The sequence below is a fragment of the Vanellus vanellus genome, assembly GCF_965231255.1.
Source record: "Vanellus vanellus genome assembly, chromosome: 11".
NCBI classification, from domain to species: domain Eukaryota; kingdom Metazoa; phylum Chordata; class Aves; order Charadriiformes; family Charadriidae; genus Vanellus; species Vanellus vanellus.
In genome coordinates this window covers 2616373-2642295 of record NC_138916.1, presented here as the reverse complement: position 1 = coordinate 2642295, position 25923 = coordinate 2616373, and the positions used below count along the sequence as shown (strand labels likewise).

Sequence of the window (25923 nt, the reverse complement as noted above, 5' to 3'; positions counted from 1 at the left end):
CCAGTTCAGCACTTTTGCTCAAATCATGCCAGGGAAATACACAGATGAGAAATAACAAACCAGACATCCTCCTCATTTAGAGTCTGCTCCGCCAGACTCGCAAAACCTCAGCCCCTCTCAGCGGTCTATCCATGTTCTAATTTGTACAACAGATACATTGTGGAGCAAAGCCGCTCTACATTTTGCAGGCTTTTGGGATACTTCTCAGAAACTGAGCAGTGTTCCTCCTTCAGAGCCATTTCTTCTGCTCAGTCCGTCAGGAAAGTAGCTGACAAGCGGGGATGCCTGGCACCGAGACGGGTGGTGATCTACTGCCCCAGCTCCCTAATTGTCTCCTACTGGATGAGCAGCTGAGCCGTTTCTGAAGCTGCTCCTGAGCCACTACCACATTTTAGCATAAATCCACGCTGATTTTGGTTTGCCATAGGAGGGTGGACTGACAACTGCAGCTGGTCAGGAACCGCTTCACAAATAGCTGTCCGTGCAGCGGGGACAGCAGCTATATATTTCGGTGTAAGAGTAAGATCACTGCAGATGGGGGTAAACGGGGTCGTTTAGAAAAGAGAAAGCGTGACTGCTGTAAAAGTAAATCTTGCTTCACTAATCTCAGTTTCAAGACAGTAATCATAGAATCACAGAACAGTTTAGGTTGGAAGGGACCTTGAAGATCATCCAGTCCCACCCCCCTGCCCTGGGCAGGGACGCCTCCCCCCAGCCCAAGTGGCTCCAAGCGTCATCCAACCTGGCCTTGAACACCTCCACTGATGGGGCAGCCACAGCTTCTCGGGGCACCCTGGGCGAGGGGCTCACCACCCTCAGAGAGAAAAATTTCTTCCTAATATCTCATTTAAATCTTCCCCTCTTCCAGTTTGAAGCCATTCCCCCTCGTCCTATCTGATGGACGAGGTAATATGTCAATAAAGGTAAATATGTCAATAAAGGGAACCAGGAAATACAATACAGTTAAATTTTCAAAAAGGCTCTGACAAGGGTCCACTCCAGAGTTAAAACACTACGTTGTTGCTGAGGGAAAGCTCTTCTATGGACTGAAAGCCGGTCACAGCTACAAAGGCAAGGGAGGGGCTTGACAATCAATTTTTAAGACAGAGGAAAGTCAGCAGGAGATTCCCCCGGTATCAGTGCTGGGACTGGTTTCAGTCAACCATCTTTCTCAGTGACCCACACATGGAAGCAATCAGAGAAGTCTTCCAGTTTGTCAATTATATTAAGGTCTTTGGGGCAGTCAAACAGCAAGGAGCTCCGGAAGGGCCTCGCAAGACTGAGCGAGCGGGCAGAGAGACGGCAGGTAAACTTTAGCATCGCTTCCACGGACAGTAGCACACTGAGGGAAAATAACCCAAACAGTACTTCTACGATGCCGAACTCAGAACTGGGAGTTACAACTCAGCAAAGAGGTTTTTGGAGATGCGGTTGACAGATCTCCGATATCATTAGCTCCATATGCAACAGCAGCCAAAAGAGCCAACAGAATCGCGTAGCTCCTCATTCAGCAGGAAGGTATTGAGAACAAGGCAGAGGACGCTGCTTCCTGCTCGGTAAGACCGTGGTGGTACTGTGTGCAGCTCTGGCCTCTCTGCATCTCAAGAAGCACATAGTGAAGTTAAAGATGGTTCTGAGAATGGCAACTAAAGCGATCAAGGGGATGGAGTAGCTGCCTCATGAGGGGCGGCTGAAAAGGCTGTTTGGTCTGGGGAGGAGGAGAAAACTAACAGCGCAGAAGAACCTGACAGAGATGTACCAACTCTCTACGATTCCTACGTAACAGCTGGATACCAGCAGAGTGCACAGGGAATGGACTACAAAAAGCAGCCAGGCTCATAGGCTCTCCCTAAAAAGCACCTGCAGCTGCTGCTGCTGGAGACTGGGACAGACAGACCACTGGACGCATTCCTAACTCTTCCTCACTTTTGCAGCGTGCCTCCAGCTCGCTCAAATACAGCTGTTCAGTTTTTCCTTTTAACTCGCTCTAACTCTGCCTTCAGGACAAGGGATTCAGGATGTCTTCTCTGAACTGCTTCCACTGCGGACAGGACAGAATTACGTAGGAGGTGTACGCAGGAAGGCAGTACAGGAGTGTGTGTGCCTGCGCACACGGCATCAGCACGGCTTGTTTGGGTGCTCCCAATTTCAAGCCAGCTGGTAGGTGGGCTGTTGACTTACGCTGAGGCGGTTGAGAATCAAAAGGCATCATCATCTTGGGCCTCATCCCCCTTCTTCCCGCCAGCGTGGACATGCTATCCTCTGACTCGTGCCCTGAAGGAACAACACTGAAGGTTATTCACCCTAGCAGCAAGACTTCTGCGACACCGTATCAGATGATTTCAATCCTCCTCTCTTTATTTCTGGGCTGTCTTGTTTGTAAGCAGTTCTGTGACTCATAATTGATAAAAACAGCTCTTTCATCCTTCACTAGAAGGTGGAAGGGAGGGTAAAGTTTATTTGGCGCTGGAGAAACTCTCCAGGTCATAATGAAAACGCAACTCTGGGCAATGAGTGGCTGCACAGAGAGTCATATGTATGGGTGAGACGTGCTGGATCACCAAGTTAACCACTCACCGAGTGAAAACTCACCCACGTCACAGGAGCCGAGCAGCAGCTCGTTAAAGCACCTTTAACCTCATTGAGTGTTCGACTGCTGGAAAAAATGTCACGCGCGACTCTCAGCAGTTTGATAGGAAACACTTGCCAGATGATCTTCTGATTACTAATCAGTATTTACCAAGGGAAATTCATGATTTAACTCTTGGGCACTCAATTTTCTCACTAAAACATGTGATCCATCCTTTTCAGAGTCTTACAAATGAGGCACAAAACCAATTCACTACTTGGAAAATAAGAACAGAAACGGTACAGGTAACTGAATAATATGTCAATAAAGTGATTTCACCAGATACAGTAAAACCTATTTAATTTTAAACATCATGGTCAAAGTACTTGTCGATAGCTCACCTCTGTAGGAATTGCGCCTTTGATGGATATTGCTGTCCATGGAATTATCAACTGGGGTGATGTCTTGGGAGTTGCGAGGGATTGGAGTATCTGTCATGATTGGATTGGGATCTGGAGATTTATCAATGGGTTTTAGCTCCAGTCTTTCATGATGGATCCAGAGGTCGGGAGGTTTGACATCTTTGGAGTTTCCTTTGTACTTATGGGACCCATTCACTGATTTGCAGGCAGCTCGTTTCCTTGGGAAGGAAAACAAATGAAACGGTCTTAGATGGAGGCTTCCTTTCACTTGTTGAAAAAGGCAAATTTGCACTGAGATTTCCTTCAGATCTGGTATCCAGCTGAGCAAAAGCTACCCACTGGGCAGGAAGCTTTGAATTTTACATAGAAGCACATCTGACATCTCAAAGCATATTCCGCAACTCTGATGCCATGAAATTTGTCTCAAATGCTACCACATGCTGCAGAACTGCGCGCTACAGTCTAAACTTTCATTAACAAAAATTAAGTTCCCGGTACTTAGGGTTATTAAGAGAATATTCTAAACACAAAGCGTACGTACGTCATGCTGTGCCCGTACTCCAGGGCTTACAAACAACCTCAAACAATAACTGCAGAAAAAGTGTGCAAATAGCCAATTATCCCAACAGGATGGTTAAGTCTAAAGACTAATGACAAGAACGTTCATTTTACCACTGCTCAGGTGAGACACATCTAACTAAAAAGCTTCTTCATCGCTGTTGAATAGCCGCAGCAGCGGCAAAGGGATTGTGAGGCAGACATTTGACATGACGGAATTTTGGAAAAGTAAAATTTAGAGTTCCAGCACTGCCCTCCAAGCAAGCTCCTCACTTTGGCTCCTGCCAAAGCTGGAAGAAGTCCCTTTCTGGGTAGCACGCTCGCTAGAAATGGCTAAGATATGCCTAATTTTGAAAGTATCAATGAACGGAGCTCCTCACGTAGGTGATCCGCAGCCGGATGTGCAGCCGGCACCCTGCTTTGAGCACAGCAGTTGAACGACTGAAAGAGCTCAGAAGGTTATTCGCTGGTTGCGGGTTGCTGCGTGTGAGAGGTGGCATTTAGAAACTGGGAAAACAAAGGCAAGATTTCACAGGGTTACTTCTGCACTTTGAAAATAAAATACATCTCTTCGGCACAGACCCATGAATTTTGCCCTCTCCCAAGCACATCCCTCAGTTGCTAGACCATCACTCACATATATCTTTGCTCTCCTCTCTGGTAGAACTTGCATTTTTGCAGGATGGTTCGGCTTCAGCGAAGCAAGTGGAGATGATCTTCTAAGCCTGGCTTTTAATCACTCTTTTAAAATTCAGTTTTGCATAACAGAGTCTTTTCAAACTTAAAAAAAAACCTTTCAGCTCTGTTCAGTTCTTTCAAAGGACATGCAGAAACAACCTATAAGCAGAAGCATCGCTACTGTAGTCTGAATTCAGAGGCTCTAAACGAGGGAAGAGTTCAGATGCACACCTATATTTAGGACTGTGGAGCATTTTTCTAAGGAGTCCAGTACCAGGTTGAGATTCCACTCCAGAAACCTATCTAAAAATTGCACAGCGTCGTGCACAGCTTGTAAACCGACTCCACACAGTGAAGTGCCTGCTAAGAACAGAAGCGAGAATCTGCCTGAGCTGCTGAGCTCACAGCAGCTCTGAACCCAAGTATCAACTCGCGTTTGGAAACACAACAGCCGGGCCTGCACGCCGCTCTGCCCAAATGAACGCTGCCGCTCTCCCTGCTGCAAAATGAGAGACGTTAAGCTCTCAGATGACCATGTAAACTTCCAGCGAGACATTCACCAGAAAATGCTGCGAGTACCGCAAACACTGCTTTTTAAAGAAAAAATGCCAGATAATCCCAGTATTTTAAACAATAATTTCTCCTTAGAAAGGGGCAAGTGCAGATATACATGAAACTCTTGGTGGTTTGTAAACTCTTGGTGGTTTGTAAACTCTGAAACACTGATTAGGAAAAGCAGAACATCAACATCATCATCATCATCATCATCACACGCACAATAACTTACCTGTATCCATGCATGTTATCTTCTGAACGTGAGAATGCAAACTGCATCACTAATCTGTTGTCAGAACAGAATTTCTACAGCCCACAAGACTCGAAAGTAATAAACTCCAAAGCACCATAAAGAAAAGATTAAATAATAGAATTAAATGAGAAAGGTAGGAGAGGGCGGAGCGCCACCCGGACGTCTTACTTTTTTTGGTGAGAAGTTGTACGGCGAGTGCAGAAGACTGCGACTATCACCACGATCACGATGGTGATGACTCCAACAGAGACTATGATTACGAGGAGCATGTTGCTGTCCAGGGGAGAAGTAGGACTTCCGTGGGGACTGTTACTGCCTGTAAGTTTGAGTGGGGAGAAAGAGGTTATTTATTATATAGAAAAAGTCCCCATCAAAAGCAAGCAGTGCCCATCAAAGACTTCTAGATTCATGCAGATTAGCGGAACGAGAAAGACTGTTTGCTAGGACTTCAAGTGACGTGATTGCTTATTGTTTTGTCATGTGCCAACCGTGTTTCTGTACAATTGCCAAATCTATAAGGTGCTTTACACACCCATTTCCAACTAACAGTCTGCAAAAATCTATGTTCACCCTACTCAAATAGTTATAAAAAAATGCAATGGTTTAGAGTTTAAGGAGAGTTAACCTGGGACCTCGCTAAAACTCTAGCACTATGGGCATCCCCTTGGACCCAGTAATCACAGGAATCGGTATCAGTATTCTACAGCGGTCACTTTCCTCTGAAAGAAAACATATTTTACATAACACTAATGAGCGTTACCCTGGGGCAAGGCTTCCGCAATGCACACTGCTAATAAGGAGAAGGAGTTAAGATGATTTTTTTCCTTCCTAATATGTTCTTACCGCATTAATTTTACACTTGTGCACTACAGCAGCCATTTAAAACTAAACTGGGAACAAGATCTGCTTATCAAGACTGAAATGTAAATGCATGCGATGATGTTTGTTCCATGTACCCCACACAGCAGGCAAGAACACTACGGCAGAAGTAAGATACGATTTCTTGAGTGGGAACAGCTATCATCATAAAGAGAAAAAGTTACTGGAACAGATGTAGTCAGGGTTGTAAACAGCTATTTTCCGCAGGATACAGCTTCACTTGGTGAAACTCCAAAAGGCATTGCATTTAAATTGAAAAGCTTTGTAACAACACTTACCACCAAGTGGTGGTTTGTAATCTGGTCCTATGTCCACTGGGCGGCTGCCTTTCCCTCCAGATCCTGAAGCTGAAAAAGGTCATAGATGTGTTACTTTTATATACGTACACATACACACACGCACACATAAACACACACGTTAGCTTTCTAAGGTAGCTCTTTCAGAACCTCTCCGAACCACAGTGAGCATTTTTTTTCTCCTTTTCTCTCCCCTGCAACACGATTTGGCTTTGAACAGCAACTGTGTTTCTCCAAGAAGAGAACTGCTTCTTCAAAAGAGCCATTTAATAATTAGTGTCCTGCATTACTATTTTCCTAAGTCAGCTTAGGAGCCTCTACTAGTATTCTTTTTTTGAAATATAAAAACTTAGTGGTAGTAATACATAGGTGTATATATTGAGGCAAATGGCTTTGCCACACTTGTACAAACAGTTAAATCATCTTGAAACAGTAGTTATATGGGTTTCTTTTCCTAATGCCTAATTACAGTAAGCGTGGAAGACTGGAAATAAGTGGAAGATCGGAAACACAGCAAAAGCACAGTAAAAGTAATATTCAGTCCCTGCCTGTCCATAAAAAAACTTGCTTTCAACTTCTCCCCACTCCTTTCTGCTTGTTTCACCCTCGCCACAAGTGACAATGAAGTATCACAGACGTGTTTTTTGGGAAAACTGCGAAAACAAATTAATTCCTTTCAAACCATTATGTTTATAGGCTGACAACTGAAGTAAACATATCCATACGTCCATTATTCCAAACTGAGGCAAATCACACAGCCTCTCCAACACCTCGGCTACTGCTGGCGGGCTCCTAGGTGCCAAATGGAAGCGCCGTCCTCTTTTCCCTCTAACAAGTCCCTCCCCTTGTGTAATTCAGGTCTAATTTAGATCCCTCGCTGCCGCAGCGAGACGCGTGAAGTCACAAGTTCACCTCTAACGTTAAGACCTCTCCTGAGTTAGCGGAATGCTTCCTGCAGATAAAGATATACAAGACCCTGGTTCTTCCACTTCTGTGTTTTCATTAAAATGCGCTAATGAAAAATTACCGTGAATGATAAAAATACTGAAATAGGGGAAACATACAGCAAGATGCAAAGAACATTCCTCTTGTTATAGGGATCCATAATACTTTGCAAATTTTTACACTGCTATGCGCAAAAAGTCAAAACCACAAAAAAAAAAGTCCACAAATACACCAGTTTCGCCACCAGAAGGATTTTCTCAGCTAAAAATCCATTCTAATCGAGATGTAATGCGTTAAAGGATGCGTAACAAATGGAAATTGTGAACCTAACGTGAAAGCGTGTATGTTAGTCACTGTGAAATAAAGACAACTGGTGAAAACACCAAAAGGTACCAGCAAGAATACTGAGGATGAGTGAGAAGGGTAAGAAGGAACGTTACATGTATACAGCGAGGAGTCAGACGTAGTCCAAAATCATGGAAAAAGCGTATTGTGGGACAAAGCTATAATGGAAAAGGCACAGCGCACCTGCCAGTCTGGAGAGGGCACTGCGCTCGGTGAAAACCTGTTCTCTCTTTGAAGTACTGGACTAACAATTTTGCAGCAGCAAAGGAATAATTTAACAGGATTTTAAACAGCTCCTATTTAATATATATACACCTGTATGACCAGATAACTTGCACTGAGAAGGCAGGAGGAAACCCCTAGATGAAGATATTCCGGAGCAGCAGAAAAGCTGCGGGAGAAGGGGGAAATAAAAACAACTGACAATATTTTAAAAGGATGAGTAGACACTCTATGCATTTTTAGTGGAGCAGCTGGAGCCTTAATATAGGCGAGATCATGCAAAAGGTGACAGTTAGGGGACGGTGACATACTTTATGCCCATCCTTCTGTTTTATTGAAAACAGGTATTTTCATACAAACTAAATGTCAGACTTTAAATTTGGTTGGTAACAGTAACTATGCAGACATACTATATTTAGACTTCCATAAAACATTTTACTGACTACAATGCTTTGTTAAAAATAGCTTCATAAAAAAGCAATGTGGCACATATTAACAAGATTAACAACTAATTAACTGATAAGAATAAGAATTATAATTGCAGAGCCATTATTCACGAGGGATATTTCTAATGAGTTCTGCCAAGACCTGTGCTTGGCCAAGTGTAATTCAATATCCTTAATAACACCGTGAAAGAAAATGAAAATAATTGCTACTGAAGTTAACAGATGACATAAAATAATGGAGTAGATAATAAGATAGAGAAAATCACCTGCACAGTGGTACACGTGAGTGTAACGCACTGAGCCGCTGGGGTTTATCACGGGGTCTGCGCTCCCTGAACAGCCATCTGCAGGTTTAATACACCCCCCGGGTGTGTCTGTATACGTGACAAAGTATATACATCTAAATATACATCGTATTTAGATGATAAAAAAGTTGGAAGGCAGTGATATGGAGAAAGCAGTATTCCAGCAAGCAGTCGTATTTCCAAAGGGTGTGGGCATCCTTGGGAATAACCACCTGCGCACAACCCTTGTCGAGCGCGGCAGCTCAGGGACGTCCGACACTGGCAGCGGCTGCGTGGCGGCAGTGTCCGCGCATTTCCAAAACAGCAAAGGTAACAACAAGGTACAAAGTCCAGTTTTCAAAACAGGATGAAATTTAGGAACCTAACCAAGACGCATCTCAGTATCTAACTCCTGAAACCAGGGATCAGCACTTTAGCCTCTAAATTCTGGGGAGCTCATCCCTTACGCCGCGCAAGCTGAAAGGTGAGCTGCCCCTTCTCTGCAGTGTCTGTGGGCAGAAGGGCTGCTACTCCTCGCCTCTCTCGGAAGCGGCTGGTCACCACCGCCACAGCCCTGCTTCTGCGTGACACGCTCTGAACAAGCACGTGCACGTGCTGCATCTTCTGTACGGACGGCAGCCTTTTCCCCTGGCTCTTACAAAGTTTGTTGTTGAGGTTTTCCATTTCCTTCTATATTAAGGAACAGTTTAAGAAAACATTTATTTGGAATTGGTTTTTTTTTTTTTTGATTGTCAATCTCCATGTTACCCATTAGGTATCTGCAGCCAGACAGTATATTTTTCCTTTGTGTTACTTTAGGGCAGTTTTACTGTGATTAGACACGGTGACCTTTGCTTTGTGCTAGGCCAGTGCCACTCCTTGAAGCCTGATGGCAACAGCCACTACCTGCTCCTAAATACAAGCTCTGTGCTCTGGAGGGGTGTGGGAGAACAATACGGTGTGCTGCGTACAGAAGAAAAACATGCAAGTAGGGGAGAGAAAAAAATAAGACAGAACCACTAAGGCTGCAGACTCATTCCCATTGTGGTTTTGTTCCTTCCAGTCCGGAGTGACTTGTCCGCTATTTCCTGTAGAACACGATTCTGCGATTTAGTGATCTCGTCACAGAGCAGCCTGTTCTGCCCTTCGGCTCGTCTTCTCCTTTTCTACATTTAACCTGCCGCCCCAATTTATAATCTCCGAGAGTTCTTATAGGAATTCTGACACAAAACTCTCTTGGCTTCTCTGTAGGGTTTTATGATCTATAAATTATATGATATTATAAATTTTCATCAAATTGTTACCAGAAAAATATCTTACTTTAAGATGATAATGCTGAATGAGAAGATTTAGCTATCCGCTGAGGTTAGAATAGTGCAGAAGAGAAAACAGCAACTGTTAAATAAAACCTTTTAACGTTCCCCTAGTCCCTTCCCCTCCTGTTGACACGGTGAGCATCTGCTTCCCCGCCAACGAGCCTGAATCTCTCTTAGCGTCTCCCTTATACAAGTCTGGATATAAATTTACGCCGTAACGGCCTCGTATCAGCATGATTTGGTACACAGAAGGTAAAAGCATATTTAATACATTACTTCTAAGTAACAAGTTGAAAAGCAAGTTAAGAAAAAAAAAAAAAAGCTCATTCTCAAGCCCTTTAGGATCTCCGTAATAGTATGTCTGAGCCGCTTGCCAACGTCCTTTCAAACTCATCCCTTTAGACTAATTCTTCCCCTTTTTATTGGGCATGTACGTTATTTGGAAGAAAGCAAAACTAGCCCTGGGACCTTCACCTTATAATTCAATGTAGTAAACTCAAAGCTACCATTTTTCAGGCGAGCATTTTAAAACCTTCAGGCTTTTTGTAGCTAACGCTGTGCTCTTCAGGAGAGCCTGGAGTCTAAATGAGCAGATTCTCTCTTGCAAAAAAGACTTTCTAAAGCAGACACACTTTCCGTTAGTATGAAAACAATTACAGCTGTAGAGCTCACAAAACAGCACTTGTGCTAATTAGGTATCTGTTTGATCTTCCTCCTCTACGTGCCGAGATCGTGTATCGCTGGTCGGAGGCTGGCTGGACCATCGCTGAACCCAAATTCATTTTGACACAATGATTCAGCTCTGGCACAACCCGCTCGTCCCTTCACGTGACATCTGACTACAGAGATCACTTTATATTCCTAACACCCAAACCACAAATATATTCCAGTTTTTCCACTATTAAAAGCACAGCAGGAACTTGCTCATTTACAGTTACCGCAGCAGATTTGTTTCATTTAGGAAATGCAACAGCACACGGACAGGAAAAACAAAATGAGGGAAGGATGGAATAAAAGAGAAAGCGCGGCTATTCATTTACCTTGATCGTTAGGCATTTTATCTGAGGATTCAGCTAGCGGGACAAGCACAGGGAAGGAAAAAACAAGAGAAAGATCACAAGGCTTGAAGGCGTAAGAGACAGAATTTCACACAGCATAAGCAGACTGGCCAGAGCTCCCGTTTCTAACCACCAGTACTCGTTTGGAAAAAGTACTCTTACAAAATCTACTCATTACTTTTCATTAGTCACCTTTCCTTAGAGTACTTTTTTCCAAGCTATCCTGCATTCGTACCGTCTCACCAGTCACCCATCACTGTGCAGCTCTTCATCTGGGAGCCTGTCGTGCGGCACCAGTTCCCGCTCCGTCACTGGAGCCGCCGGCTCCCGGCTCCGCCGCTTCGCACCCCCTCATCCTCAGCAGGCGTCACACGCAAGAGCTACAATCTTAAAGCAACTAACAACCGCTTTTCTAAACAGCACATTCAGGACGCGGACCCACAGCTTTAATAACTACGTGACCTAAGTGCCCACCAGTCATTTTGAAACAACACAATTAATCAAACAGCTGAGCAGCATTTGCATACGGATTAACTGCATACAAGAGCAATCCAATCGAAAATTTCATTCTGGTCAAACTCCATTATCTTCCCGTCTTTTCTAATTTAAATGTAAAATTCGCTCTACCGGTATCTTATCCTTATAGGGGCTGCATTCAGAAAACGAGGAGGAAGATATTTAGCGATACGTGATGGTTTACCTTTTGGGGTTCGGAACTGAACCGCCTCGGACATAGGCCCCATGCCCTTCGAGTTGCGGGCCTGAATCTTGAAATAATACGGCGTATCAAGGGTCAGTTCTTGGATCTGATGGGTCAGTCTGTTGCCCACGACGGGTTCAATGACCCAATCGTGTATTTCAGCATTCACGTCTGTACTGTAGTAAATGATGTACCCTATTCAAAGGAAGGAGCAAAAGAACTTTATACATAAAAGAACAGGGCAGTCGTAAGATCTCACAGAAAACGGTCTACTGACTTGTGATGTTGTTTGCGCAGCTGAATGATTATGGGTTTTCTGAAAGCATATCCTTACATTTTCAAAGACTAAGAATGCATTCAAGTATTAGACAGCCTTCCCGTCTTAAATTTTAAACTGCTAAAACTATATGTTGAGAGAAAAAAGCCATTTAAAATACCAAAATTGTTCATTGAATATGGAGAAATTCCTCACTTCCATCTTTGTACCTGTTCACAGACCAAATAACGTAAAATAACATAAAGCTGTCATTAGCAAAACACCCTCAAAGTATTAATATCTATAGAAAATCGCTAACCTTAACGACAAAACATTCTCATGCACAGCTAAAGAACGTGTATGTAATAGTTTATAATTATTATTTTTCAATTTATTAACAAAGATGACAATAATCTGAAGAGAACTGAATTTACCTTACATGGCACAGAAAAAAAGGTGTGGGAACAATTTATGTCCTGTTAGCAATATATACTGCAATTACAAACCAATACGAAGTAAAAGCTTTCTAACTTTTTTCATATAAAAAAAACGCAGAGCGCCGGCATAAAATAAATACGTGCACGAAGACAGGGTAAGGTCATCAGCTGCTTCCTGCACAAATTACTGCTTCCCCTGGCCGCAGGCACCAGTCTGGGGCTTACAGGACGGAAGGGCAGATGTTCTCCAGAGGGACTTCCACTTCTTTAAAGCAATGGAAGGTATTGCTGATACCCCAAATTCACGTAATTCCCAGTAATGCCTAGGGTGGGGAGGGTGATGCGTGAAAGGGCAGCTGTAGGTCTGGCGTGCTTAATTTCTTCCCTGGGTGGCAGAGTGACGTACGGAGGGGGGGATTTAATTATCTGCTACTTGTACAGGTCACAAAGCAATGTATCCCTAACTTGTTTACAAAGCGATAACATATTTTTATATATATACAGACAGTTAAAAGCACTATATAGTGGCACAAGACTACCGAGTTAACTTATGACTGTACTAATTAGTCAGCAACGCTAATGATGCAGAAGCACATGGAATCCAGAGCAGCACGGTCCGGTATTTCACATCCATCCTGCCCACACCGAAAGGGGATAAGGGCTGTGCAGACAAGTACGGCACAGACATGCTACCCAGTGCGCGCAATTACATCATCGCATAGTTTTTATGGCATTACTTAACGCACAGAATGAATTGGGCTGAGTTAATGAGTAATTACTGGAGTAATAAGCCGCTCCTCCCGCTGGCAGTGGCTCTCCCCACCAGAGGGCACTCAGCCCACGCGTCCCTCGACGCTCCCGCCGCCTTCCCCTGGCAAACCGACTCCAGCGGTGGGCTCAAACTTACCACAGAATGATTTATTTTATTTTATTTTTTAGCCCTTAACTGCTGCTTATGCAAAAACTAATAAATACTCTACGTTTTCATCCAACACGTCAGACTAAATGTAAGGTTCTCCTTCACAGTATAGGCATTGCAAGGAGATTTTTTTACCTGGAAAACTGAATGCACGTGATAATTTTGCTAACCGCGTCATGTAAGGAAATGCCATCTCTTTGTACATTGCCTTCCCTTTCTCCTGTATGTGCTTGATGTAAGGTGACAGGCTTATCTTTTTAGGAGCGTACATAACCTGGGGATGTTTGTGCCTGACATTTCGCACCTCTCTGAACGACCCTCACTGACCACTAGTCCTTTAACCTCCCCTTCAGATAAAGGCTCTTGTTTCTCCAGTCAAACCTTCTTTCCCATACAGCATAAACATCTGGCTGATAATAAAATAACACAGAATCGGCTTTATAGTCAATAAAAAATAAGTACAACGTATAAAGAGCTACACGTGGGCATTCTGGCGCAGAGCGCGCTGCTGTCTGTTAGCGCTGCGCCCCGACAGCCCCACGCACCGGACACTGGGTGCCGGCGGGACGGCAGAGCCGGGCACCGCCGTGTCGCCCCGCGCCTCCGGCCCTCTGCCCCGGCACCCGTGCCAGGACGGCAAAGAGCGCTGCTGCTAGAGCCAGCCCCTCACCTGCGCCCTTACCTTACCCCCTCTTCGCCTTTCAGGGGGCTTTCGTACAGCTCGCTTAAAAGCTTATTGTAATTACTAAAGGTTAAGAGCCTCCAGTATTCTGCCTTTTCAGAGGGATCTCGTTAGTTTTCGTCTCCTGTCTAGACCCTGGGCTGCAGTACTGCCCAACCAGATGCCGGTCGGTGACAGGTTTCAAAGGTTCGATTCTGCCCCTGAGTTAATTCTGAGAACAAAAGCAAAATCATACAGTGCGAGCTATATGCCAAAGAAAAAACATCTGCTTTAAGCTTAAAGCCTGGGGTAAAAAAGGAAAACGGAAGTGAATTATTTCAAAAAGCCTTTTTAAATGTGAATCCAAACAGAAATTACAGAAAGGAACCAGTAATTATTATTTTCTGTATGATGATTTATCCTACGTGAACGTAACGCACAGTTCCAAAGGCAAATAACAGTTTACTCCTAATGGTTATGTCAGGGGACTCATAAACTGACTCTAAGTCTGTTCTGTGCCACTAAGATGACAAAGAGCACTGGGATGGAGTCTTCTGTATAAAATACTGCTGGGCCAGAGGCATTACAGATGTATTTCTGGAGGCAGGCTATTAGAACGGCACAAGCTGATGAAGGCAAAGGTTATTGAGATACTTAAACTTCCAATTATATTTCTGGTTAGACTCCAATTTCACACTGCAGTTAGTTTATATCTTAATATATTTTTACTAGGTACAAAAGTAAATAATTAATCTGAGCCACTAAGAAGATCGACAAAGATGATATAGACCTCTTGGCCGGCTCTAGGCTAAATGAAGTATGGAACACATTCACATAGTTATGCAGATTATATTCTGCCGTTAACCGGGCATCTTACATCCGCCTTTACTGCTCACGCAAACTGCACCTGTAATTTTGCCATTGGCTTCGGATGGAGGCTGCCAGTTCACAATTATCGTCCGAGGTTTTCCCTCTTTGCTCACCACAGTCACGTCTTTGGGAGGAGAAGTAGGAACTGCAAACAAACCAAGAATGAGAAACAGGTTGCCCAATTGCACTGGCGATAAACAACTCATCTCAGCACCTTCGCTTTTTATTTGTTTTACCATTGCAAAAAAGGCAAGTACAATAACAAAACCGCCGAAGGCTCAATCTTCAGATAAATCTCCCATCCCAGTGTAGCGGTCTTACTGATTTACTCCGTTCCGCTGGCAAATGCCATCTGGTGTGCAGCACGGCCTCGCCACAAGGAGTTACCTGCGGCCAACGCGCTTCTGCAACAGCTGCTGTGACTCACGACCGAGCGAGCCCACGTGTCTTCCAAAATACTGCACCTCTGTACAGCTCTAACAGTCGGCGTCAGTGACTTCTAACCTGAATTTCTTCGGTCACCATAAAAATTACACAAACTTGTGAAATTCCTACATTTTATATGCAAGGGCATACAAAATATCGCCGTGTTTTCAGGTTTGTGGCGGGACCAAGACCTTGTACTGCCTGGCTGCCACTCAAACCCGCATCGGCAACGTGAATTCACCAGAGATTTAGAATCATAATCCATAATCGCCGATTTAGTGAAGAATTATTTGTGATTTGCAAGGAGATCTGCACCGCAGAAGCATTTGAAATCGAGAAACGTTTACTGAGCGCACCTTTTTCCCCGGGGCGCCAGAGAGCGAGACTGAGAGAGAGAGGGGGAGACGCTTCCTTCGCCCGTTGGCTCCTCCTGCCCAAAGCTCAGGAAATGGCACCAGTTGCTCCAGCAAAAGACTGAAACCGGAGACCCTTCTCCCCGTGCACTCAAACATCCAGCTGGGGCTCGGATTAATGGCTTGCAAACGCACGGAGCCAACGTGGCCATTAACCGGCCACAGTTTGCAGGGCCACATTAGGAACAACATGAGACTTCTCATTAGGTAACTTTTAGCCAAGTAAATCCACCTTGGATATTTAATACTATAATAGTAACGCTTAGTGCTTACACAGTGCTTTCTGCATTTAAGGAGCTTTATGTATATCACCTATTAGAAATTAAGCTGTCCATCCTCTGCGATGGTTCCTGTTATCCTTGCGCAGGATAACAGCTGGAAACCAGGGACAGCAAAAGCTCAAGAATCACTGTAACTATTACCCCAAATACTTATAGATGGGCTCAACAGAAAGGTACAGATGTAAAGCACGATTCAAGGCTTCAGAGGAAAAACAAAAAATCAGGACTAGCCCTCAAGAGATTGCTAATTCACAGACCGACACTGAACCCAGTATCCCCTATTTTTCCCCAGTGTCAGCTGAGGAGCGAGTCCCACGCAACGCGGCTGCTCATGAGTATCCAAAAATAGTGAGTCACACACTCAGGAATTTGGCGAGTAGTATAAATCACACGATCTCTTACGAGAAAATATATTTAGCCTTTTCTGCGTTTTCATTTGCTTCTTAGTTCCCAAGCTTTTAGGTCATCTTTGCAAATATTCTCTACAACCGCCCCGACTCAAAATTTACTTTTGATTTAAATGAAAAGAAACGAGGCGTCCTGCATCTCACCCTCCCTCCTCTACTTTCTGAGTTTCAAATTCTCTTTTAAGAACTTTATTTGTGCCCCTTTGCAATCTCTTCTCTCAGCGTAGTGTGAGGGATGAGAATTGTACGTCTGTCGGCAAAAATAGCAAATACAGTGTTTTAACGTGAGATGGGCATCGTGACTGGGATGGGAGAGGAGCCTCAGCCCAGACCCGCGCTCTCAGAAGGGCAGCTGACTCCACATCGTGGGATTCCCACCAAAACCGAAAGCAACTGAAGCTCTCAAAGGGTTTATGGGACTTCAGAGTAAGTTAGGAGCTTCCTGATTTTATCCTGGTTTCGCTTTTTCTTAGGCATTGTTACAGAATATTTGGATGAACTCACCAATTCTCGGCACACTTGATTTTTTTGCTGTATTTTAATGTACCACGAGAACCACAGGGTAATTTGGATAGGCTCTCTTTTCTCCTTACAGTTCAAACAGATAGAAACCTAAGCATAATAAGCCGTGATTTTAATTGCACAGAGATCATTTAACACTGCAGGGTAAGAAGAGCTAATGAGGGTCAGGTCCTGGACCTGGCGGGTACTCAGTGAGCCCACGTTCCCGCCGGTAGCGAGGAACCCTTTTCTGTTCTGTGCTTTGGGAGTGCGTCATTCCGACAGCCCTGCGATGGATATTGCTGCTGAAGAATGAGAACGCAGGTCTGATTTGGATGTTTTCATTTCTACTGTCGGGGTTTTTTTGTGGGTTGTTTTTTTTTTTTCCATTTGCCTCATGCACTTCCTCACTCTGTAATAATTATCATCATAATTAAAGCAAATTTTAATTATTATTTGTTAAAGTATTTTCTTGTACTTGCTACTAACATGCTATTTCTGAGATGTTTCAAACGTACGCTTCTTTATTCTCTCCTGTCCGTGAACTGTGGTACATTATTCATTACTTCTCCGTAATCTGATGTAAATTCTTTTGCGTGCAATCATCCCTTTGAATTTTGAAGTATGTTGTTTTTTAATCAGAATTTCTGATTAAACTATAAAGAAAACAAGCCCCCAGCAAGTATTCATCAGCATAATCATTTTAAATACATGCTTTCCCTCCTCTAGAATTCTGGCAGACTCGACTTTATTCGTCTCCTCCGGAATGTCAGCCCTTCCAGAAAGACCCGAAGGAGTACCTAATTCAAAAGTTGTTCCATGTGCTGTCATACTCCAAGTACTCGATCTTCGACCTTTAGTCACCATCACGGAGAATTCGTACAAGGTATTGGGTTTTAACCCGGTCACTAAATAGCTCAGAGTGGTCGCATTTGCAGTCTGAAAGAAAAACAAAGAGTCAGGAACTTCTGACCTGAAGAGCATGGATCACCAGCTCTCGAGAACCCTTGTCTCAGGTAAGCATGTAAAACATTTTAGCGTTGCGACATTTTCATTACCACGGTCATTAATTCCGTAACGTTTTTGTTCTGTCATGCAAATTCATTCATCAAGCATTAATGCGCAGTTGTTTTAGCCTAAACTAGAAATTCTTTCTGCAATCAGCAAGAGCATTTAATAGCAGTCATTTCTAAATTAAAAAAAAAAAAAAAGAGAGAGAAAAAAAAAAGAAGAAAAGGCAATACAAGGTCCAGGGCACACTTGTTATGCAGCAGGCTAAATCACTGCCTACTTGCGGGGGTTAATTTACAGCCTTTCATTAACTGATCTGGCTAGGGAAAACAATGAAGCACAGCTAACAATAACAGTCCTTCTTGAAATCTGCATCTGCCTTCCAAATGCCTGTTAGAATTTTCCGTAAATTTTTAACGTACTTAAAAAAATAATTAAAAAAATATCAACTGAAGGTACAGGTGCTGAGACTTGAAGATAATGAAGCTTTACTAATATGTCGATTTTTGTCAGAAAAAAATGGTTATCTGGGATCACACACTGAAACTACACATGGTTTACAGCGCAATTTGTAACTCAGCCATTTAGCTAGAATTTTTGACCTTTTGCTTAAAATATCTGATATTTGTTATACATGACTTGAACACGCACAGAATGTACTTGAGGCTCATGACAAAAAAAATAGATGTATCTACATATATGTATATTCGCAGCGATCTAAACATAGAACTCAAGTTAGCTGTTTCAATATTTGACAGGGCCATACAACCGTACTAATAACTACTGCCTTCAGAAAACAACTGCTTTCAGCTAATTAATTTTCAAGGAAAAGGCCATCTATATATGCATGTTCCTTGATGACTCTATGAATAATACAGTCCAAATTCTGCAAAGGAAACCCTTATTTCTCAGGTACCAGTCACAGCTTTTTTTGTAACGCCAGGTGAAAGTTCAGAACGCAGCCAAGAGATACTTGGATTCGTACAAAGAATTTTGCGTGTTCACAGCCGCGTACTTTGCCGGTTAGACATCACAGGGGTGGACAGACAACAAAGACATCATACAACTACTTAAAAGAAAATCCTTGACTTGATACAAACTCAGTGTAGTTTCAAAGCAAACACGACTGTGGCCGAATGGTTCGAATATTGAAGGGTAGAGCAGGACGGTTCTTACGTTAGTTCAGTGCCAAAGCTTGATTGAACACAACCTCCCTAGTAAGAACGGGAAGCTGTGTGTTCAGAAGAGCTTCTCCCAGCTCCCTGCACTACAGGCTGACTTACCCCCTGGAAAGCACCTCGTTTCTTCCTCTCCAGAATACCTGGGGAAATTCCTAACGCCATTTAAGCGTTCGATTCTGTTTATAGCACCCTTTAGCTCCGAGCTGCAGCCGTACGTGGCAGCTGGAGTCCTTTTTACAGGTTAAAGTTGTATTTTTCATCTAACGCCTTTGAAACTTGGTGTCTTTTAGTTTCACTGCACATCATATTGAATGTAAATGACACATGAAAGGCTGAACCGGAGCGTCAGACTTCTCTGCTTTCTTCATTTTATAACACCACTTACTGTTTTTAAGATCACAGCATATCCCACGGTACTGAACCCTGCTCACCTCCTCGAAATAAACTTCATAAATATCAGCCGGTAAAATTTATTTTCCTTTTATACAGTCCTAAAAGATCTAAGTTAAGATTTAATATTTTAGCTTATGCTTGAGAGCGCGCTGATAAATCCCAGGTAGCCTGCCAGGAGGACAACTCTGCTCCACCAACAGAGCGTCTTTGAAAAACGCTCTCTGATCCACATTAGTGAAACTACACGGTTCAAAACACAGTGGAGTATTTTAGCTTCAGGAACTGTGTCACATCTGTTCCTGTGTTTATACGCTCTAGATTGACACAGCTCCTATAGAAACTTAAGAAAATAACGCTCCTTAAGGTGGAACCTCTGAACTTGTCTTTGAAGAGTGCAGCCTCTTCTTTAGTAATAGTCTGTGTATGTCAGCGGAGAAAGCGGGAGCAAATGTAGAATGAACTATATCAACATCCAATTTACTGACGAGAGGGATGGATGAAACAACGCTGTGTAGAACAGATGTAGCTTTGGACACCAGAGAACTGACACAGAGAGCAGATTTCTGTGTGCAAGGCTGCGAAACGGAGAAGATCCGATGCAACTGGGTGAACAGCCTCAAAACACGCCATAAATAACGGAGCTGCTGGAGATGGCCAGGACAAATAATATACTAGCTCATAGCCCATAAAGTTACCAAAGACCTGACTGAAATACGGCAGCCTATTGAGCAGCCCCGCTGAAAAGAGGTTTTGCCTTTCTTAAAATTAGCAATTTTTACTGTTCAACAGAGGAGTACTGAATTTGCGATTGAACCAAAGAAAGCAAAGCAGGATGCGAGTTCTCCAAACATCATGGGTTAAAAATGATTAGAGCAAATGTTCTCAAACTTATGTCCTTTCAGGCAAATGCTTTTTGCAATGAGTCATTTTGCACTATATTACATATTATTTTTGGTCCAGGGTAAAACTTCTCGACCACTGGCCACCAGCACCGAGAACGGTGGGAGTATTTCATTCACTGCTGAGGGTGGGTTTTTTTAAGCGTTTAACTAATGAAACTGCAGCATTATATAAATCACTCCCGAGACATCCTCTGCACATGACTCAGGAATGTGGGTTCATAAATAACCTGCCCTTTTAGAGGGAGAACACACATATATACATCCTTTCATTTCAATAAAAAAATAAAAGAAATCTGGTTTGTAACAAGATTGCTCTGCAAGAGCATAAAGGGAGCTCCACGAGCTGGATACTTTAACAACCATTTCCTTTGAGTCTCATTTCAAACGTGAAATTTGCAGTCAGCATTTTTGAGGCCTCCAGATAACTCGGAAAATTAAAAAAATCCAACCAACCGACTAAAAAAGTCCAAACCAATAAACCGGACCCTGAATCTAGTCTCCAAATCAAAACAGTAGATGAAAATCAAGAAAGGCAAGGATGTCATAAATTTATTGTTCTATATTTTGCACCCATTCACTTCCCAAAGGAAAGGTTCATTATCAGCTTTGTGTGAACAGAAAAGGTTGTAAAACGACAGTTAAAACCGCCAGGGTAAATGTTTTCCCTGCATGACTCACCCCACAATTTCAGGTTCCTCTGCTAACTGGAGAGAAGCCGTTAGTAACACATACCTTATCACTGCGTTATTGGCTCCTCTAAAGGGAAGCCCACCTCTGCCATACAAAGCGATGGTGTTAGGGTAAAGCAGAAAGGATAAAATTGTCACCATGTTCATGGTTCCGTGGCAGAACGTAATTCTGGAAGTGTCCGCCTTCCTTCCCCCGGCCAGCTCTCACGCACAACACCCCGTCTCCACCTCTCACACACACAGCAGAGACCACACAAACGACTACTTCCCCTAAATCCAGAAGAACCTTTGAAGCGATGATTTAAGTGAGCAGTACTGAACTCAGCCCGGGCATCTCAACCAAAACTGGACACACCTCTATACCCTTTTCTAAGCGCTTGTCTTTGCTCTCAGCTCTCACTCAACCCTAACTCAAACATGAAAGTTCTTCCCATGGCAATGACGCGGCCGTGTTACTGTTGTAGAAACGCCAATACCTTGTACTTCGTGTTTGCGGGAATATTGGTTTTCCAGCGAACTGTGTAGTAGCGAGCATCTGTGATCTTCTGGTTCTTTGGCAGAGAGTTGTCTGCCCAAGTGATCCGAATGGTGTCGTGACTCAGAATGGAAGCCTGAACTCCCACCGGTGGCATCATGGGAGACGGATCTGGCACTGGAGTGTATGGAGCATTAATAACAAACAAATCAACTTCGGAAGTGTCTAGGGAATTGATGGGTAAAAAGTCGTGTATTATAATTAAAAAGGGAGAAGGTGGCATTTTAATGTAAACAAAAACAAAAAAGGGGAAATGCAGGGTAGTGCAATGAAATGAAAGGTGAGACATGGAGAAAAAGAGAGAAAAGCCAGAGTTAATAGGTGACATAAGACTGGCTAATAAAATTACTCTTGCATCGCGTTCCTTTCCTAAGACAGTAAGACAACATACATATGCTGATATATACACCTAACGTATTAGTGTGCAGCGCATTCAAGCATGGCCTAAGAACCCCAAACATACAGTGATTTTAACTTTGACTTTATTTGCCTCAGAACGTCCACTGCTTCCTCTTCCAGAAAACAACGAGGAAGAAAAAGAGCTGGACGACTTCTAGCCGAGTAAACGCCAAGTCATCAAAATTACAGGGCACTGCCATCGTTTTTTAAAGAATGTTAATGGCAATCAAGTTCCAAGCACCATATAAATTTGCAACAACTGAAGAAACTGCAATTCCAATGTCATCTAGACCATCTATAAGAATTCCTGCTCTTCAGCAGACTAAAAAAACCGGAGGTGTTAACATCTACACAAAATAGCAAAGTAACCTCAACAGCCTAGTAGGGAGCACAGTGAGCCTCAGCGCAGTAATAGCGCACTTGCAAACAAATTTCTCCACTTAAAAATCTTTTATTACTGCATTACAAGATGGAAAAAAAATAAATCTACTTGTTTAGTGTCAGTGACAGCAGACTGAGACTCAGACAAAGAAAATGCAGGCATCGTATTCAAAATCCCAGCATAAAAGACCCCCAAAACATCTATACTTGTCTATAAAAGCAAAACGTGGGCAATGCCTTTAGAATTGCAGCCACGTGGTTTGTGCTGATGTAATGGTAACTTTTTGAATACGAACACTTATAAGTAGTTGAAAGGTAAGTTTTGTAACTTAAAAATGAAACCAGTTTTAGGTGGTTTAATTAACGGATGAAACAGGCGAGCCATTCACTGAAACAGTAGCGCAAATCCGTTAAAGAAATGGTGTGTACTCGATGACACTGAAACCCAGCACTCTCCTATTACAGATTATCACGTTTTCAGGTGCTGGGCAGAGGCCCGTTAATCATTCTGGGCTGTGCAGAACGCGGGCGCAGCCCCTCGCCTTTACCTGAGTGGGGACGGGTCACCGCACTCTCGTACAGAGGGATTCCTTCACCAACATTGTTAAACGCCTTCAGAGTTATGACATAGTGGGAGCTTGGGTCTAAAGGGGGGAAAAAAATATATATATTTTAGTGCAAACTGTTAGTGAATCCCATTTTCTACTTCTCCATATTCTCTTTGTTCAATATTTTACTTTTTAACTGAAATACCTGAAATAACTGCGGTAAATCTGAATTGAGAACGTCTCCATACAGACCTTCTCTTAGTGTTCAATAGTTGCCATACAGCAGAAGTCTATAGTCACAGCAAATCTACCTCAAGTACAGTCAAAACAGTAGCGAGGAAAAACATTTTAAAATGAACATTTGAAGTTGCTCTGCTGTATTATCCAGAACTCCAATTTTACGGAATTTCTCAAAAGTTTGCAATACTAATATTTATTTTGCTTTCGGGATATTTTACCTACCACAGAGAATTCTGCAGAGGGGCAGATTTATGTTTTCTTTTTAAAGTAGATGCCACCGTATATTGGTGACATTTCAGTTTCTTTTTTGCCTGAAGCCACCTGTTCTGCAGCACCAGGAGGAGAATAAGGAAATGCTGCTCAGCAGGGAAGTTTTTGTAATAACCATTAAAGGCAAAGCATCAAAATCAAAATGCACTATGCTTTAAACTCAGTGAATTTAGGATTCTGGGTTCGGGGGGGATTTTTTTTTCCTCTGCCTCTTCCTCTATCAGCAGAAAATTGAGTTTGTCTGAAATGTATCAACAGTTTGGCATCAAGTATAATATCGGAATAAGGAAAATGACTGTCTTAAAAACACGCTTGTAGCTTCACCGACTTATAATGTCATAAATAGAAAACAGCAACATAAATGAGAGGTAAAACTTGGGCGCTGATGTTAATTCACGCTCCTTACCTAAGTTTTCAATGGTGTAGTATCTCTGTTTGTAGTCCACCTTGATTGTCTGGGCGTGGGGGCTGCCGATGCCATACCCTATCGCATAGCCCCTCACCACGATGTTCTGGTTCTCAGGCGGAGTCCAGCTGACTACGATACTGGTGACGAGCGGACGGACGTGTAAGGAACTCGGGACTTCGGGAACACGAGTTTCTGTTAAAGAAAAATGACGGGTTGAAAGGACTTCTCTTAAATAAAGGTAATTCCATGAAGAGCTATGAGCTGGTAGGGTCAAATGTAGCGCTGTAGTCTACTCTGCGTCTGTACTGAAATCAGTCGCTCCAAAGGAGAGCGCTTTATTGTTCGAGAGAGAGCAAAGGACTCTAAGAAGCAGAATAAAATTAACATAGTTTCATATACTAATATCTTTTAATAGATACCCTCTTTAAAAGAAAGGACAATCGTACTGCAGAAAAGTATCAGATCTGCTCCAAGGCAGCCTTTTTTGATGTTTGTGCATGTTCCTTCTAATTTGTAATTCTTCAAAATATGCATTAAATTTATCACGTCCTTCCCCTGCACAAAGCCATCTACTTTTAGTTCCATCATATTACTTACTTGTGGGCATTAAAATAATTATATTGAAAACGCAGTGATGATGAGAGAAAGGTTCCTCAGCTCGTTGTGCGATTAAATAGAATGTTCCAAAGCTGTAAGAATTGTCAGTAAACTGGGCGCTGCATGTGCTGCCAAGGTTTGTTGGGATTCGTCCTACACTTGTCGCTGTTTAAATCCTTGAGTCTCTTCTCTGTATATATTCTGTGAATTACGGAGACTACACAACCACAACTCAAGATCAAAAAAAGCTCAGAGGGTCCCTATCGAGGGTCCCAACCCCACTGCCACGAGCAACGCAAATCCAGTCACAACCCAACAGAGAGACGGAACGTGGATCCTTAACACCAGGAGGGCTCCACGGTACCTCACCGTCACCCCCTGATATTTTTCCTAAAAGGATTTTTCCCATGTTAATTACAACGTAAAAGCAATCTAAAAGCCCAACTGCACCTACTAGCGTCCACACCTTTGTTTTAACTTCCCCAGAATGAAGTGAGTACTTTTGGCAGGCTGCTGGAGCCGGCCCTAAGTTGACAGATTTTAAATAATTCTATGCAAGAGTAAACTGAGTTCCCCATTCGAAAATAATATCAGGTCAGAGAGTTCTGCTTCCTGCAGGGATTTCATTTTAATGAAACACGCTGCATTTCTCTAAAAACATTTAATAAAGCAGCACAACAGGATGATTTGGATCATAGTACGCCATCGGCCCGCGAGCCCAGGGAGTTCACGGTCTCCAGCTGACAGAGCTGATCAATTAAAGTTCACAACTATTAAATACAGAAAAGCTACAGAATTGCAATATAAGAGATGACATTTTTAACTGCACAGAAGTCAGTGCATTGGGGATAAACTTTGTACAACTGTTTAACACCTCTCGCCTGTGCGCTCCTGGCGGGACTTGCACCGACTCCGCAAAATTTCTCAGCCCTACGAACACAAAATTATAACAGTCTGGCTCCCATTTACACTAATGACACTACAAAGTGAATTATTTTCTATTTAAATTCAAAAAGCAGCCATGGAATAAAAAGGAATTACGTCTTACGTGTCTGTTGAACCTGAGAAATTAAAGATTAGCTGTAGATGCATTTGCACGGTATTAAAATTACCCACGTGAGCTTACTAAAGAAAAGCAAAAAATATACATCTTCTTTCCAGTATGCGCATGCACAGATCTCTCATACATGCATACAGGATGATAGGAATACCACGGCACATTGTCTTAACAGTGACTTTTTATTACTTCGTTCATTGTAAAGCACACGCATAAAGTTAGATTTCCTGCAAGGACTGCAAGGTTCCAATTTGAAACACTTGAAAATTAGAAAATCAACTCAGAATGAAAGAGTTCTTTTCTTCTCCCTCCTTTTGCCCGATTTAAATTTAATCCTGATGCTATCCCTCTGGCAAAGCATTGTTGCCTCCGATTCGACGGCAGAGTACATTTTCATTACCTTGCGTAAGTGCTGCCTATTTACAGAGCTCTACGTCAGCTTGGGGGACCAGCGGTTTCTCAAAGCTGCCAGGTTGTGTCACAGCCAGATAGAACAAGACAGACACACAGATGAAACTCATTTCAAGTCTAAAAAGTAATTTTAAATATGTACAAAGCTGAACTCTACTGTTAACACTGGGGTTTGCGCTGCTCTTGATTAAGCAATGGAGGGC

At 42.9% G+C, this 25923-nt stretch overlaps 1 protein-coding gene across 1 annotated transcript in view; it reads right to left on the bottom strand.

Annotated features, from left to right (window-relative positions):
- NEO1 (neogenin 1) overlaps positions 1 to 25923 on the bottom strand; it is a gene marked incomplete at its 5' end in the record, with an annotated part of 208406 nt that overhangs the window by 9270 nt on the left and 173213 nt on the right. The window contains 11 exons of the mRNA XM_082488803.1: positions 2182 to 2274; positions 2971 to 3209; positions 5204 to 5347; positions 6189 to 6261; positions 10809 to 10841; positions 11527 to 11721; positions 14707 to 14814; positions 17498 to 17636; positions 21350 to 21573; positions 22737 to 22832; positions 23653 to 23847. Coding sequence (XP_082344929.1) covers positions 2182 to 2274; positions 2971 to 3209; positions 5204 to 5347; positions 6189 to 6261; positions 10809 to 10841; positions 11527 to 11721; positions 14707 to 14814; positions 17498 to 17636; positions 21350 to 21573; positions 22737 to 22832; positions 23653 to 23847 — 1539 coding nt within the window. The remainder of the gene's footprint in view (positions 1 to 2181; positions 2275 to 2970; positions 3210 to 5203; positions 5348 to 6188; positions 6262 to 10808; positions 10842 to 11526; positions 11722 to 14706; positions 14815 to 17497; positions 17637 to 21349; positions 21574 to 22736; positions 22833 to 23652; positions 23848 to 25923) is intronic.